At 44.8% G+C, this 15387-nt stretch overlaps 1 protein-coding gene across 1 annotated transcript in view; it reads right to left on the bottom strand.

Annotated features, from left to right (window-relative positions):
* The window catches only part of ATG14 (autophagy related 14), a 22956-nt gene that overhangs the window by 2527 nt on the left and 5042 nt on the right, over positions 1–15387 (bottom strand). Inside the window, exons 2-9 of the mRNA XM_009996475.1 lie at positions 8829–8891; positions 8648–8690; positions 8152–8233; positions 3003–3240; positions 2221–2450; positions 1653–1770; positions 466–556; positions 270–355 (exon numbers count right to left, since the gene is read on the bottom strand). Coding sequence (XP_009994777.1) covers positions 270–355; positions 466–556; positions 1653–1770; positions 2221–2450; positions 3003–3240; positions 8152–8233; positions 8648–8690; positions 8829–8891 — 951 coding nt within the window. The remainder of the gene's footprint in view (positions 1–269; positions 356–465; positions 557–1652; positions 1771–2220; positions 2451–3002; positions 3241–8151; positions 8234–8647; positions 8691–8828; positions 8892–15387) is intronic.

Genomic DNA, 15387 nt, shown 5'->3' with positions numbered 1-15387 from the left:
CAACAAGTCCCATCACCAGCTACAAAACCTGCAGCTGAGCCTGCCACATGCAGAAGCACAGCACACACCCCTCTCTGAAACCCCATTTCCTACTCAGGACCCCCTTTTTCTGTCCTGTCTCCTCCTTATAACGCCTCCCATTTCTGAGGTGCTGAGGACTCACCTAGAGATACAGCAGGAAAGAAGAATTTCCCCCATAAGTAACAAGGCAAATACGTCACTTCAGAAGAGATGCAGTCACAGGTGAGTTAAGATGCTGCTTTTCTTACCTGCCCAAGTTCTCAGTGTCTGGGCTGACCAGGTACATAAGGTTCCTGAGCGTGTGCAGTGGGTGCAACAGATCTAAATTCACGTGCTACCACGGGGGAGGCAAGAAAAAGACATGATCAGTTACTGGAGGAAACCTGCAGGCACAGCTGATCTTTTCAAAGCATTTAAAGAATCCAAATGTGCATTTCCCCTTACCTGAGAGAAGCAAAGGTGAAGGATATTGGCATTCAGCTTCTTCACTGCCCGCATGAACCTGTGTCTGCTGAGGTTCTCTCCACAGAACTCGCTGTTGAAGCACCACACACACGTTTGTACACACAGAGCAAAATGCTGTGAAAATACACCTGCTGGGGACATCAGCACTCTGTGCCCTTCCTAACAAACCCCAGAGCAAACATCTTTGCAGTGAGCATTTGTTTAAATTCTGCAGCCAGTTTTAGAATGCTCAGAGGATTCATTTTTCACCTTACAAGACTTAGCATTTCACTTGCCCTAGTCTCACCAGCTGCAACAGGATGGATAAAGTAAACTGTGGGAAGCTCCAAGATCCACGGCAGCCAAGCTATTTCAGCTCTCTTTTTAACTCTTGCATCACTTCCTGTCCCCAACCCTTTCCTTCTGTGAAGCCTGAGCACCTAAACAATAGTCTAATATAAAACAAACAAACAAACTTTGCAGAGATCTTACTCACGTTCTGTGCCCTCACTTAGGCAACCATTATTTTAAACACTTAAAAGATACCAGTAGCATATTTGAGACCTCTGGAGGACTGGCCAGGTCTACAGCTTCCTCAGTATTTCTGTACAGATCCCATCTGCTCCACAGACACATCCAAAACCTCACAGGGCTTTTCCTCATGCGTGGGGTTTAACAAAAACACTCCCAGGTGCCTGGCAGCCAGGTACATTCCCCATTGGGGTTTTATCCTAAAGGGAGTTCTATCTCTGCCATGTCAGACCATAAGGCTTTCTTCTACAGCACTTCATGGAGTGGAGCTGTGGCAGATGACAAAGAGCTGCTGAATTGGGCAGGGATTTTGTAAAGCACAGTAGGGTCTCATAAAAATGAAAAGTGCTATTCATGGAGCGTCATATTTCATTTCTAATTTGAGGATGCTGAGTAAGTCGATTAGAAAGCTGTTATCTTCAACTCTGATGGCTGGTCTACACTCTCAGGAGATAAAAAAGGGAGGGAGAGACTACAAACTGTGGTCTGAAATCCTACTAGCCCCCCACCCAAAATTAAACAGCATAAAAATCCATGACCCATCAGCTGCGACCAGAAAAGCTGTTCCAACTTCATCTCTTTGTTCACAAAACAAAACTGAATGAAGGTCAGTGATGAGTTTTGGCTGATTCCCCTCCTGAGAGGCATTTACTTGCCTGTTGCAGAGCTTCTTGGGAAGATTCACATCGAGTATGAGGGACAGGGTGTTAACCAGCTGAGTTGCATAGCACAGCGCGGCGCTGATGGTATGAGCAGGGTTATTATGTTCCATATCTAAAGGGAACAAAACCATCATGTTTTAAAACCATAAAACCCATCAAGTTTCCTTTCAGATGCAGCCTGAATGTGTTACCCAAGTCTACTCTGGAAAATGTCATTTGTAAGTATTGAGAACGACCTGAATCCAGCAATCATTCCCAGTGGGATCTGTTAGAAGTTGGGACAAAAGAGCAAGTCTTGGAATTCCTGTTAAAACGAGAGCATGTGAACCATGTCCAAAGTGTGAATGATTTCCTGATACACTGGGTCCCAGGGTGCACTTCCTGCAAAAGAGGATTTCAGTGGACTAATCCCTCTCCTGGCATTTCTTTCTGACTCAGGTTTGTCCAGGTGAGAACAAACAGGTGGGGCTACTGCTCCTCGGTGCCTTCTGCTGGCATCCAAGGCTGCAAGTCCTACAGCTTCTGGAGCATCCCAGATGCCTCATCAGACCTTGCTCCTTACCTGGTCCTTGTGTGGTCTTCTTCTCTTCCACCCAGTTGTAATAAGCTGAATAGTCTCCATTATTAGGCAGGGTTATCCAAGGCCCTGTGATACTGATGCTGGTGTCCCCATTGTGATCATCACACACCCACCTCCCAGAGAGGTAGGTGGTTCTCCTGGCCTCTGCCAGCTTGCTCACAGTGCTAGAGGTCATCGCGTTGTCACTCCCAGAAGACTCATCTGCAGGATCTCTGGAGCACCCAAAGAGGAAGAGAGTGTTTTTAAAGAAGGGTTTTGAGACATAACCAAGAGATCTGCTTGGCAGACAAGTATAGCCAGCTTTGACAGAGGGCAAAATGCTTGTAGAAACACTCCCAACAACGGCCAGGTTGGATGGGGCTCTGAGCAACCTGGTCTGGTGGGAGGTGTCCCTGCCTGTAGAGGGGGTTGGGGCTGGATGATCTTTATGGCCCCTCCCAACCCAACCAAGAATTCTATGATTCGATGAACACGCCAGCAAAACTCCTTATTCCCAAAACTCCTTTCCTTTGTCCTGGGATTTTTAATTATCTCTTTTAAGAAAGTTCAACACTGGAGAGATGCCTCAGTGGGGAGATGCTAGCCCCTCCAGATTCTGCCAGTCTGGACCTCTACCTTTGGGCCAGATGCTTTGCCTTTGGGAAACACCTTCCTCTCCCCACAGATGCCAAGGAGAGCCACAGTGTCCAGCTTAGACTGACACGACTCACTTCTGGGTGTCTAAAGTTAAGGAAAATGAGTCCAGAAGGACAAGGCTTCTCTACCTCATGCTTGTCTTCACTTCCTCAATGGGAAATATGACAGATGTCAGCTCCAGGATGTGTGTGCGACGAAGGTTTGCCAGATGCTCATACTGGGTTTTCAAGTCAGAGGCTTTTTTCTCTACCAAGTCCCCCAGCTTGCGGTTGTGCCTCTGGATCTTCTCTTTCTTCTCCTGATGCCTCTGAGCCCTGCGATAGTGCTTCTGGTTCTCCTCCTTGATCCTCAGAAGCCCCTCTGCATCTGTGAAAACAGCAGCAGATGTCAGCCTTGGAAAAGGAGATGGGAGGTACTTATGATGTGCTGTGCACAGTCCTGGGGCCCTCAGCACAAGAAGGACATGGAGCTGTTGGAGAGGGTCCAGAGGAGGCCACCAAGGTGACCCCAGGGCTGGAGCAGCTCTGCTCTGGAGACAGGCTGGGAGAGTTGGGGTGTTCAGCCTGGAGAAGAGAAGGCTCCAGGAAGACCTTAGAGCAGCTTCCAGTGCCTGAAGGGGCTCTAGGAAAGCTGGGGAGGGGCTTGGGACAAGGGCAGGGAGGGGTGGGATGAGTGGAACAGTTTTAAGCTGGAAGAGGCAAGATTTAGATATTAGGAGGGAATTCTTTGCTGTGAGGGTGGTGAGACCCTGGCCCAGGCTGCCCAGGGAAGCTGTGGCTGCCCCATCCCTGGCAGTGTTGAAGGGCAGGTTGGATGGGGCTTGGAGCAACCTGGTCTGGTGGGAGGTGTCCCTGCCCATGCAGGGGGTTGGAACTTGATCTTTAAGGTCCCTTCCAACCTTAATGATTCTATGATAATTCATATTTGTAGATAACAAGATCTATAGCACCTTAGAACAGAAAGCCCTGCCTCAACTATTAACATTATCAGCTGCTGAATGGTACAGCTTTTTCATCTTTCCTGAAGATCTCCAAAGAGACTGAAATTGGGATTAATCTTTCCCTGTCTTTTACTGAGCAATTTTTGGATTTGGAGCAGGAAAAGCCAAGATTTCACAGTTTAATTAAACTTCTGGGGTGTTCATCACGACAGAAATAGCTTGACTGTACATGTCTGCATGGTGCTGGCCAAGGAGACATGCACTGCTTGCAGCCAAAATCCAGAGCAGATAGCATCTTCATTCACCATTTCTGGCACCTCTGCTTCTATTCTGGGCTTCACACTCATGAAGTGCCCTTAAAGCCCTTGGGCCCCAATGGTGCAGTCTTCATGTTGCCACAAGGGAATACTATTCTCCCTCTCCAGTCACCAAAAGAGAGATGTGATGATGTACCTGAAGTACTGCAACTGCCTGAACTGACTCCATGTGTCAGGCAAGGACAAAAATACCCTTCAAGAGCATCTGCTGATTCCCCTATAAAATAATTTACTGCAGTAATGCTTCCACAAACATATGGTGCTAAAGAGAGTGAGTTAACCACCTCTTTCAAAAGCACAGGAAAATATCTGTTATCCATGGTCTCCAAACATATGTCTAAAATCCTTGATGCCCCCTAGTTTGAAGAAGAGTCCCCACCTACAAGTCACTTACTTTGCATTTTTATGGCTGCAAAGCAACAATGTTAGGTTCTCATGCAGTGAGGCATCAAGAAGTTAGAAAACTGCAATCAAGAAGTTAGAAAACTGACCCTTGCACAGCAGGGAACTGCTACATCCAGACATCTTTTTACTGATACATTTTGTTTGCAAGGCACAGGTAAGACCAGAGCTACAATAAGAATAACCTAAAGCAGCTGCATGATGTACTACTAAACTCAAGAACACTTCTAAGCAGCTACAGCCTCCTCCAACTCCTCACTCAGACTGTCCCCAACAGGGGAACACAAAAATTAAAGGCTACATCCAAAGAATGGGACCTGAGGCCAATTCCCATCTGGTCTGGCAGGGTGGGAGACCAGGACTCATGGTTTGCCCACCCCCACAGACCCAGAAAGGGCTTTCTCTGAAAGTCAGGAATTATTTCTAAGCCACCCAATTGATCTGTTGTGATTCATGGTGTGTTTGGAAGGAAGATCTGACACACGGGAGATGCAAAGTGCCAAATTAAAGAAGGTGAGAACATTTTCTCCATGCAGGTAAGAACTGATAATCCTCAGAGTTACAAAATAAGGGGCCCTTTGATAGAGGAACCACAGAAAAATTGATTTTTCTCTGAGCCACACCAAGAACCCCAGAGTGTCACCAAGTCATTCAGTTTCCTTTTAGCATTCCTGAAACATCAACGGGCAATCAATTAATGCTTGCATTCACATGCCCAAACTCTCCCTTTGCATAAAGAAACAGAGGAGGAATAAAACGTCCATCTGCTCAATTTTCACATTCATGTTATACTTGAAAGGTTGCTTTTTCACCAAGTGAACTCTCTGTTCTCCAGGACCAACAGCAATTATTTGGGAAGCTGGGGAGAGCACTGCACACGTTTCCTGACTAGCACTCCTGGTGCAGAAACAACTGTCCTTTGTTGTTTTCTTTTTGGCACAGCACTTCTGCTTTATGACCCAGTTTATGAGGTGATTCAAATGTGTCCCCAGAAGCATTTCAGGACCCCATGAGGGCCCACACATCTGTGCTGCCTGCTAAATGCAAGTGCATGCACACTAGTCTCTGCCCGAGCCAGAGCTCTGCCAGAGGTTTGCAGGATTGTCTCCTTGAGCTGTTCTCCCCAGCCAGGAGGCAAAGACACACATTTTAAAGCCTTATTTTAAGAAGCATCAATTATTGAGGTATCCAGGAGAGTCAACTCCAAAAGCAGGAACCCAATGTTCTAGAAACTGTTCTTATTTTCAGAACACCAAACTATGGCACATCCAAGAGAAGAGAAACAACCTATGACACGTTTTCTAATGTGGTCCAAGAGTAAACCAAGTTGGGTTCCTGATCTACTGGCTTTCATTTTGGGTCCATTTGCAATAGCAGTTTTGGGGTAACTGAGCTAACAGCAGGCCAGTTGGGCAATAATACTTCATGGGTTAAATCTAATCAATTCACTGTGAGCAAGAGAAGCTGCAAAAGCTACAGAAAACACACTTCACAAAACAGTAGAAAAGTGGAGGAACCACTGCCTGGTTGATCCTAACATTTTGCCACCTTCAGAGCTGCATTTTGTGAAAAGGTGCCTAAGTTCCTTGAAGTCACATTGACTTCCCCTTCTCCTTTATTCACAGACTGAAGAGAAAAAGTAGTTATTATCTCCAGAATAATCTCCTACCTACTGAAAAGCTTTCTTCACCTTCCTCTAAACCAAACCAAACATTGATTTTCTTAGCCACTCCTTGTGTTTAACTCCTAATATTCACTTCCAGACTTTCTCCAGTTGATTTGTACCTTTCTTAAACTGCTCAGATGGGACACCAGATTTCCATTGAGGCAACACCAGTGCTGGGCAGAGCAGGGTAATTGTGCTTCCATCCTAAATATAATGCTTATATTACTATCACCCAGAGTGAGGCCTCAGCCACTCTGGAGCACCACAAGATTAGTAATTTTTATTTAATTTGCAATTCCCCAGATCCCTTCCTGTCAAATCTCATCACTGGTGCTTCTCTCTCCTGAACAATGGGCACTCTACTTGGTCCTTTTCAGATGACATTGTCAATTTATGTGCATGATTTTGAATTTGCTCCTGCTCTCACAGAAGTCATCCACCTTGGCTTCCTTCATTCCACCTTCTATTTTACCATGCAAGCTATGATGGAAAACACTGGACAAAACTGGGCCAGGAACCAGTACCTGCTGAGCTCCACCTGTCCCACCTCCCTGGTTTGACAAATATCACCATTCCTTGCATGCAGCCTCTTGTGTCAGCCTCACAGTGATTACACCCAGAGCAAAGGTCTTTCCTTGCTCATGAGACAGTTTGGGGCAGTGTCCAACAACAACATATGTTGGATCTTCTGCTTCATCCTCCACTTCATCCCCAGACAATGGGTTGATTTGACATGGCTTCTTCTTAACGAAGTGATGCCTACTTTTAATTTTCTTACCTTCTAGCTACCAAAGTGGACAGAGCTTTATAATAGAATGACTGTGTCATCAGTCCTTTCTCCATCCTTTGAAAACAGACACTGTTTTCCTACGGGTCCATGGGACATCCTCTCTCCCTTATGTGTTCTCAGGTGCTCCACAGACAACTTCAACTTGTTCCTTAAGTTCTTTAAGGTGACTCTTGTAAGGCTTTCCTGACATAGTAAAAATAATATTTAGCTTTGTTTTCTTTCCTCAGCCTGCAGTCCTCTCATGATGCAAAACTTAATCTGGCTAAGCAGCTGATCACAGTTTCTTTGTGAGAAGACAAGTGAAGCTGCTGAATGCTTAAGTCTTCTCTGCACTGTTATTTGCTCTCTTTCCTGCTAACACAATCATCTAGTCCATCTTCTCATTATATGTTTCTTATTGTTACTGTCCACCTTCCTTATTAATTGAAAATCATTTTGCATCTCAACCTTTTGACATTATCACCACAAACTTGTGCTATTCCTTTAGAACTATTCTCAAGGTATATGCCTCTGCTTCCACTCTGTTTGGCTCCACCTGAATTTCAAGTAAATAAAAATGTTCCTGATTCAGTCATTATGCTTTGGAACACCCTCTGCACGCAGGTTGTAAGGAGTGCTGCATGATCTCCTCTGAAAAATGGCCCTACAGATCTCTCATGTGTGAAAAACATGATGAGCTTCAAAACTGAAGCTGCTGAACAGTAGCAGCTCCCCAGCCTATGCTTTAACTTCAGTGACTCTTGCTCAAGGATGATTTGAGGATTTCTAGACAGGTGTGGGTTAAAATTCATCAATGACATGAAATTCCTAACAGCTGCAGAGCTGTTTGCTCCTCTTTATCAGGAGGAAGTGATGAGGAACACCACACTGAGCAAAGCCATCTCCAGGGACAACGCCAAAGTCACCGGCTGCTCAGCATGTACCTCTTAAAGCTGCTGCAAAATGATCTCTATTCAGCTGAATAATGTCTGCTGTTTGCTAATTAAAACCCAGGCATGAAAAGGCTAAAATCCACTCACCAATTTGCCTTCAGGTCGATTGAAGAAGGGATGGTTTGGAAATCCACCATTATAAAAACAACTACCACTCACATTCACCTCGACTGCTTTGCCCCTCTAAGGCAGAGATTTTTGCACACGAGAAAAGCACAGACACTACTCACGTCTTGTCATTTCATCATTCTCTTTGCAAATGGTTTGTTTCAGCTGCTCAATCCTCATCTTGCAAGACATTATCTTCCATCTCTGAAAAAAAGAGAACATTCAGCATCTCGAGGGCGCAAACGACTTCAAACACGCTGACTAATGATCAACAGCAAAGCCAACAGCTTCAGCACAGAAGGAGAAGCAGGTTCTTAGTTGGATCAGACCAAAGGAATAAATATGTCACACACTGTTTTGTGCACAGAAGAATGGCACAAGAACTGAATGCTCAGTATAAAGTCAATCAGTATAATAAGTTGTTGAACTAAATAACTAATAAGAAATTAAAAATATGGACAGTTTGGAGCACTTTGCTTGCAGAGCCAGTTGCAGTTTTGCTTACAGCAGGTTTTTTGGGAAAGCAGCACGATGTCCTCAAGGCAAACTGTAACTTTAAACTATGAGATCTAGGGATTAAGAGAGTTTTAAAACCATGGGACATTTTGAACAACTCACCAGCTGATCAGTTATCTCCTTCCCTTCCATGGCCTTCAAAACACTAGAGGAAAAAAACATGATTGAAAATTTTATGACTATCTGGACTACATCTGTCTCCAGCCACAGTTTGTGTGAGAGAGACTCTTTTGTGTTTCTCAGGGTTATTGTAGTTTATTTTAATTAAATAGCTGCAACTTACTGTTTTTGGAATTCTCTCTGCTTAGTTTTAAGATGCATCAGCCTTTCTTTCTTTTCAGAAAACCTGGAAGAGATTTAATTTCTTTATTGATATTTCTCACAACATAACATTGTAAGTTGTCTGAAACAATAAAAAGACTGAAGCTTGTGGGAGTCCTTAAACCTCAGCTATCTGTCTTAATCCTTGGACGTAATGGCTAAACATAGAAAGCTCTTGCAGAATTCTAAAGCATCTGCCTCACAGGAACTGCAAGAGAACCTCTAAGCTGAGGAAACATCAGCTTTGTTGTATTATCAGACTTGTAAGAAAATTCCTTGCTAGTTCTAGAAGATTCACAGTTCAGCAATATCAATATATAGTGTATGAAGAAAAATATAGTAGTCTAAAACCCTTTAGTCACTGGAGAAATTAACAGCACCAGCTCAGGTCCTGCAGTGAGGCTGAACTGAGCAGAAAGTCTGAACCTCCACAAGCTGTGGTAGTATCAGCCAAGTCCACTCTGGCAGTGGGGAAATACAGGTTTCCACACACCGTGCACTGCATGTTTTCCCTTCTAACCTGCAAGGGTCCCAGTTCATTCATTACTGGCTCCAAATAGGAACAGTCTCTCAAGGCTTTTCACAGTATCGTTCTGGTTGGAAAAGACCTTCAAGATCACTGAGTCCAACCACTACCCTAACTCTGCAGTGTCTACCACTAAACCCTGTCCCCCTGGCACCACATCTGTCTTAGGTGTCTCCAAGGATGGTGGCTCAACTGCCTCCTCAGACAGCCTGGATCACTTTTACAGGACATTCAAATCTTTCCTGAATTAGTAACAGCAATAACTTGCATTGTCTTCTCCTTATTTCTTGTAACCCTCACAAGTCCCTGACCCAACTGACTGCTTGAGTTCAGCTTCACCAGATGTCTGAGGTACAGGAACTAAAAAGAATTGAGGAGAAGGGCATTTTTTTAGGATTCATCACCCTGTGTTTTCTCCCTTTGCATATGTAGCAACCATGTCCTGCCCCCCTCCATGTGCCACAAAGTATTGAGAAATGCATTTGAAGGAAACAGCATATGAGCAGTGCATGTTGAGAAATCACAACAGGGCACAGAGTGACCAAGCCAGTAGTGAGAGCAAACAACAAGACACCCAGGAGAGTTAAATGGCATTAAAATATAGCAAATGTGCTTTCTCTTCAGCCCGTGTGTGGCTTTCCAACTTTCCTTTCTGCTCTCCACATTACAGCCCATCCCTACCCACACCTCAAATGTGTCTCTTGGGTTAAGTCTACTTAGAGAAAAACAACTTATTAATTACCCTCTAAAACACCTAGAATTGGCAATTTCATCCTAACAGAGGCCTATTACTTCACATACAACCCATTGAGTCCTTTATTTTCAGGGATATCTAAGCTTTATTTAGTAAGAATTCCAGAGTGAGCCTTGATAAGGGCATGTAGTGAGAGGACAAGAGGCAATGGATTAAAACTGGAAGGGGGAAGATTTAGGTGAGACATGTGGAAGAAATTCTTTGCTGTGAGGGTGGTGAGACCCTGGCCCAGGTTGCCCAGAGAAGCTGTGGCTGCCCCATCCCTGGCAGTGTTGAAGGGCAGGTTGGATGGGGCTGGGAGCAACCTGGTCTGGTGGGAGGTGTCCCTGCCCATGCAGGGGGGTTGGATCTAGATGGTCTTTGAGGTCCTTTCCAACCCAAACCAGTCTGTGATTTTGTGACAGGATGGCATCTTGGGCCTCTCTCCTTCTGCTCATCTCCATGGGTCTGATTTCAGGTAAAATTTTAGAGTCCTTCATTTGCTTCCCTGAAGTGCAGAAGCCTGAAAGCTGGCTGACTAACCCTGGGTTCAGAAAGCATGTAATCACCCTTCCCCCATGACATGGGCATTAAAACAACAACAAAACTACTGGCTGCTGCCTTCCTAGTCGACCAAGAATACCTGTCCTCCTTCCAAAACAAACCCAAACCAAACGTGGGTGCTTGGCATCAAAGCCAGAGGCCACAAGTGATCAGGAGGAATGTGGTGTGACTGGAGCCTGGCTGCCGAGCCTGGTGCCTTCGTTCCTCCTGCGTGTCCTCACCCCACCAGTCATCATGGAAATGACAAAAGTGCACTGTACTGGACTCCTGTTTACCACAGAGTAATGCACACCTACTGTACTCCTGACCTTTGGCTGCAACCAAAAATAACTTGGCCCAGGCACAGGTCTCTCAGCAGGCACACAGGGAGAGAGAGCTGGGGCAACTTGGCAATTTGTGTTTTCAAAGCTGGATTAATGAGCACAGAGTCTGACTGAAAGGAATGACTCAAATGATGCTCATCACATCAGCAAGAAGTTGAATGATCTGTCAAGCATCTGGGACTCAATGAAGTTCTTACTGGGAAGACAGAAACGTATGTGGAAGCCTGCAAAACTTCTAGCTCACCATGCACCTCAGCAACAATGTCAAATAGCTCCTACAAACTTCTTTAGCAGGTTTCTCCTAAGCAAATATTTCAATTTCTTTACATAGCCTTAATTTTAATTGCATTGAATAACTAATTTCTCTCTCTCTCTCTCTATATATATATATATATAAAGCCTTTCAGTTTGGCAAAGAAACAAAACTTTGGATGAACTATTATAGGAATTCCCATAAAATGTAAACTGAGAGGAGAGAACTCAACCTCTCAAATTATCCATCAAATGTTTCTCTTTCTTCAAGTCTTATCACATAAAGCTGAGATTTTCCACGGTTCCCTGGCTTATTTCCACGTGCTCATAATTAGACAGAAACAACCACGAAGGAGGACTTCCTCATCTGTAGGAACTGATTAATGCTGAGGGAGCTGAGGACAGCATGAGGTGCATCCATTATTGTACCTGTTCACTATAATAAAACTCAACTTCTGCATAAAGTCACTGTTCCCAATCCTAAATCACAGCTTAGAGATGGGCTCAGACATCATCATTATATTGTCTTTGGCTTCTGCCACCTGCAGACACATAAAGCAAAGCAACTCAGCATGTTTGTAAAACACACCCTGTGAATTTCTGCAGATGACAGGCTGGAGCAAACTCCTGGGAGCAAGAAGGGTCACTGAGCTGAAACCAGCATCAAGATGCCAGCTTGTACTCTGTTGAATATACAAGACATTACTCATGAAAAGAAGAATGTCAGCGATGATTTTACTGGAGGACTTCCGGGCTACTCATCCTTAATTGTAATTATACTTCATAAATTCATCTAAAAGCTCCTCAGTCTCTCCCCCTCACAGATACAGAGTGTGATTTTTGCCAGATATGTGAGCAACTTCCATCTTAAAAAGACTGCAACTTGTATCAGCCCAATGAAAAGAAACCCCAAATAATTCTGATTCTTAGAACATGAAATCATTGATCTTCCTATAAAGAAAAAATCACAAGAAAATTCTAACAATAAACCACCATTCACTAGATAGGAGGGTGATGCTTGATTTCTCTTCCCAAGAGGAAGCACAACCCTTTTCCCCAACCTGTAACCCTTCAAAAAGCCAAAAGGAGGCCCAAATGACCCCCCTACCCCCCCACTTCCACATTCTGCATTTCTCACACCACGCTCAGACAGAAAAGCCCTTGTTGTGACCCTGTGGCCTCCTCCAGAACACTGCTCTAAAATTAACCCAGGTACTACTCGAAGGCTTAAAACAAACACATAAACAAGGAGGACAGGCAACACAACCTGAAACCCAGCCAGCCAGCTGCACCTGTCCCTGCCTGGCTCTGCCAGGGTGTGTGGTCACCCCTGAAGAACATCACAAGAACTTCATAGAAGCCACTTGGTGCTTACAAACACACACAGAACACTGTGATGGCCTCTCTCTTGCTCTTCTATCACTCATTCCAAGTTTTAATTACAGAATGCAGACACAGTATTTCAAGCTTTAAAAATCAGCAACTCCATTATCTTCAAAGGAACAAGGAGAAAGCCAAGCTCAGCAGGGCTTTGTGCCTGCACTGAGAGTTCCTGCTGCAAATCTTCTTGTTATTCTCATTGTGTTATTCATATGTCAGGTTGCTTCTCTAATTCATTAACATGAAGCTGCCATTTTTAAGGAATTGCACTACTGCTTGGGAAAGTGTTGAGCAGCAGGAGCAACCAAGCCTGGGGAAGAGGAGCAAAGAGGGAGAACCCATCAGAATGGAGGCTCCAGAACACTAGTGATCCTCACAGAGGGAACCATGATTTCCAGGTAGAGGGGTTAAAATAAAAAGACAAACCCCTCCCAACAATCAGGAGACTAATTCCTGCAGTTAAGAAACACAGTGTGAACCTACAGAAGAGTCTTCTAGCCACAGACAAAGTATCTTAGGAAGATGCAGTGAAAACTGCCAGGCAGAAAAGCTGGTCTTGCCTCATGCAAGAAGATAGGAGGAAGAGAAGCTTTTTCCCAACAAACTGTTGCATCTGGTACTTTGGCTAAACCTGCTTCTTTACAGCTTCATTTTTCTGATGGGTAGAGAAACTTCTTCATAGAGTCATAAATGGTTTGGGTTGGAAGGGACCTCAAAGATCATCCAGTCCCAACCCCCTGCCATGGGCAAGCACACAGAACACTGTGATGGCCTCTCTCTTGCTCTTCTATCACTCATTCCAAGTTTTAATTACAGAATGCAGACACAGTATTTCAAGCTTTAAAAATCAGCAACTCCATTATCTTCAAAGGAACAAGGAGAAAGCCAAGCTCAGCAGGGCTTTGTGCCTGCACTGAGAGTTCCTGCTGCAAATCTTCTTGTTATTCTCATTGTGTTATTCATATGTCAGGTTGCTTCTCTAATTCATTAACATGAAGCTGCCATTTTTAAGGAATTGCACTACTGCTTGGGAAAGTGTTGAGCAGCAGGAGCAACCAAGCCTGGGGAAGAGGAGCAAAGAGGGAGAACCCATCAGAATGGAGGCTCCAGAACAGTAGTGATCCTCACAGAGGGAACCATGATTTCCAGGTAGAGGGGTTAAAATAAAAAGACAAACCCCTCCCAACAATCAGGAGACTAATTCCTGCAGTTAAGAAACACAGTGTGAACCTACAGAAGAGTCTTCTAGCCACAGACAAAGTATCTTAGGAAGATGCAGTGAAAACTGCCAGGCAGAAAAGCTGGTCTTGCCTCATGCAAGAAGATAGGAGGAAGAGAAGCTTTTTCCCAACAAACTGTTGCATCTGGTACTTTGGCTAAACCTGCTTCTTTACAGCTTCATTTTTCTGATGGGTAGAGAAACTTCTTCATAGAGTCATAAATGGTTTGGGTTGGAAGGGACCTCAAAGATCATCCAGTCCCAACCCCCTGCCATGGGCAGGGACACCTCCCACCAGCCCAGGCTGCTCCAAGCCCCATCCAACCTGCCCTTCAACACTGCCAGGGATGGGGCAGCCACAGCTTCTCTGGGCAACCTGGGCCAGGGTCTCACCACCTTCACAGCAAAGAATTTCTTTCTAATGTCTAACCTAGATCTCCCCTCTTCCAGTTTGAATCCATTCCCCCTTGTCCTCTCACTACAAGCCCTTCTACAAAGTCCCTCCCCAGCTTTCCTTTTCTTAAGCCTCACTTAACAGAGCATGACAGTGGTTCCACTATAACAAAGGCTACAGTTGAATTTCTACAGATGTTCAGCCAAAAATCTTATGGCTACAAAACAGGCAGGAAAAACAATCTTTGATTTAGGTTCCAAATTCCAAACCCATTTTTTTTTCATGGAAGCTGCAGATAATCCTGAGGGGCCTCACACCAACACCAGTTTCCTAGCTATTTTAAAAGGACTGAATGCAGTTTGGCAGAGGCTTTAGTGTAAAAAAACAAATCAAGAAAGAAAGCCCATCCAGTGGCAGACTAAGGGACTAAGGTCCCAGCTTTGCAAGCTGAAGGCAGCTGACATCCTGTGCCCACTCCCAGAAAGAGTCCCCAGGGCTGCTCTTGTGCTTGGCAGGACACAAGGAGCCCTGAGGACCCTACAGCACAACACACCACTTGCCACCTTCCCAAAATAGTTCAAGAAATCACTCTCAGCAGCTGCTCATGAAGCTACAAATGAAGGACCAAGACAACAGCACCAGCCAAAAAACCCAGAGCTATTCCAGGGAGGGTCCTGGGGGTAGATAAATGTTGAGGAATCTGGGATGGACAAGATGTGAATGGCAGCTATGGAGGGGTGATTTGGATCTGACTCATGGAATGGGAATATTTGCTTCTTGTAAGACTCATTGAGCCTCCCTCCCACAGAGCCACTGCTCTGCAGAGGAGCAGGAAGGTGCATGATTAACTGCAGGATGTTTTGTAATTCTAATAGTCCTGATTAGGACTATTTATATGTCAGGAGAAAACCAAAACAAGGTGCTGTTTTCTTTCTGCACACCTTCCTGGCTTAACTTAACGACTTATGACACCTCCAGTTTAACACCTGCTGCTGAAAACAGAGACCTCCGACCACACGATGTGTTTCCAGCTCTGAACTGCCCAGAGCTTGTCAGTCCTGGCAGCACAGGCTCTGACACCTGTGCCTGCCTGAGTGAGAATCGTTATGATTTTAAGTAGCAGGACCCTG

The sequence above is a fragment of the Chaetura pelagica genome, unplaced genomic scaffold, assembly GCF_000747805.2.
Source record: "Chaetura pelagica isolate M959 unplaced genomic scaffold, ChaPel_1.0 scaffold274, whole genome shotgun sequence".
In the NCBI taxonomy this organism is placed as follows: Eukaryota; Metazoa; Chordata; class Aves; order Apodiformes; family Apodidae; genus Chaetura; species Chaetura pelagica.
Note: the sequence above shows the minus strand (reverse complement) of the source record. Positions and strands in the feature narration are given on the sequence as shown.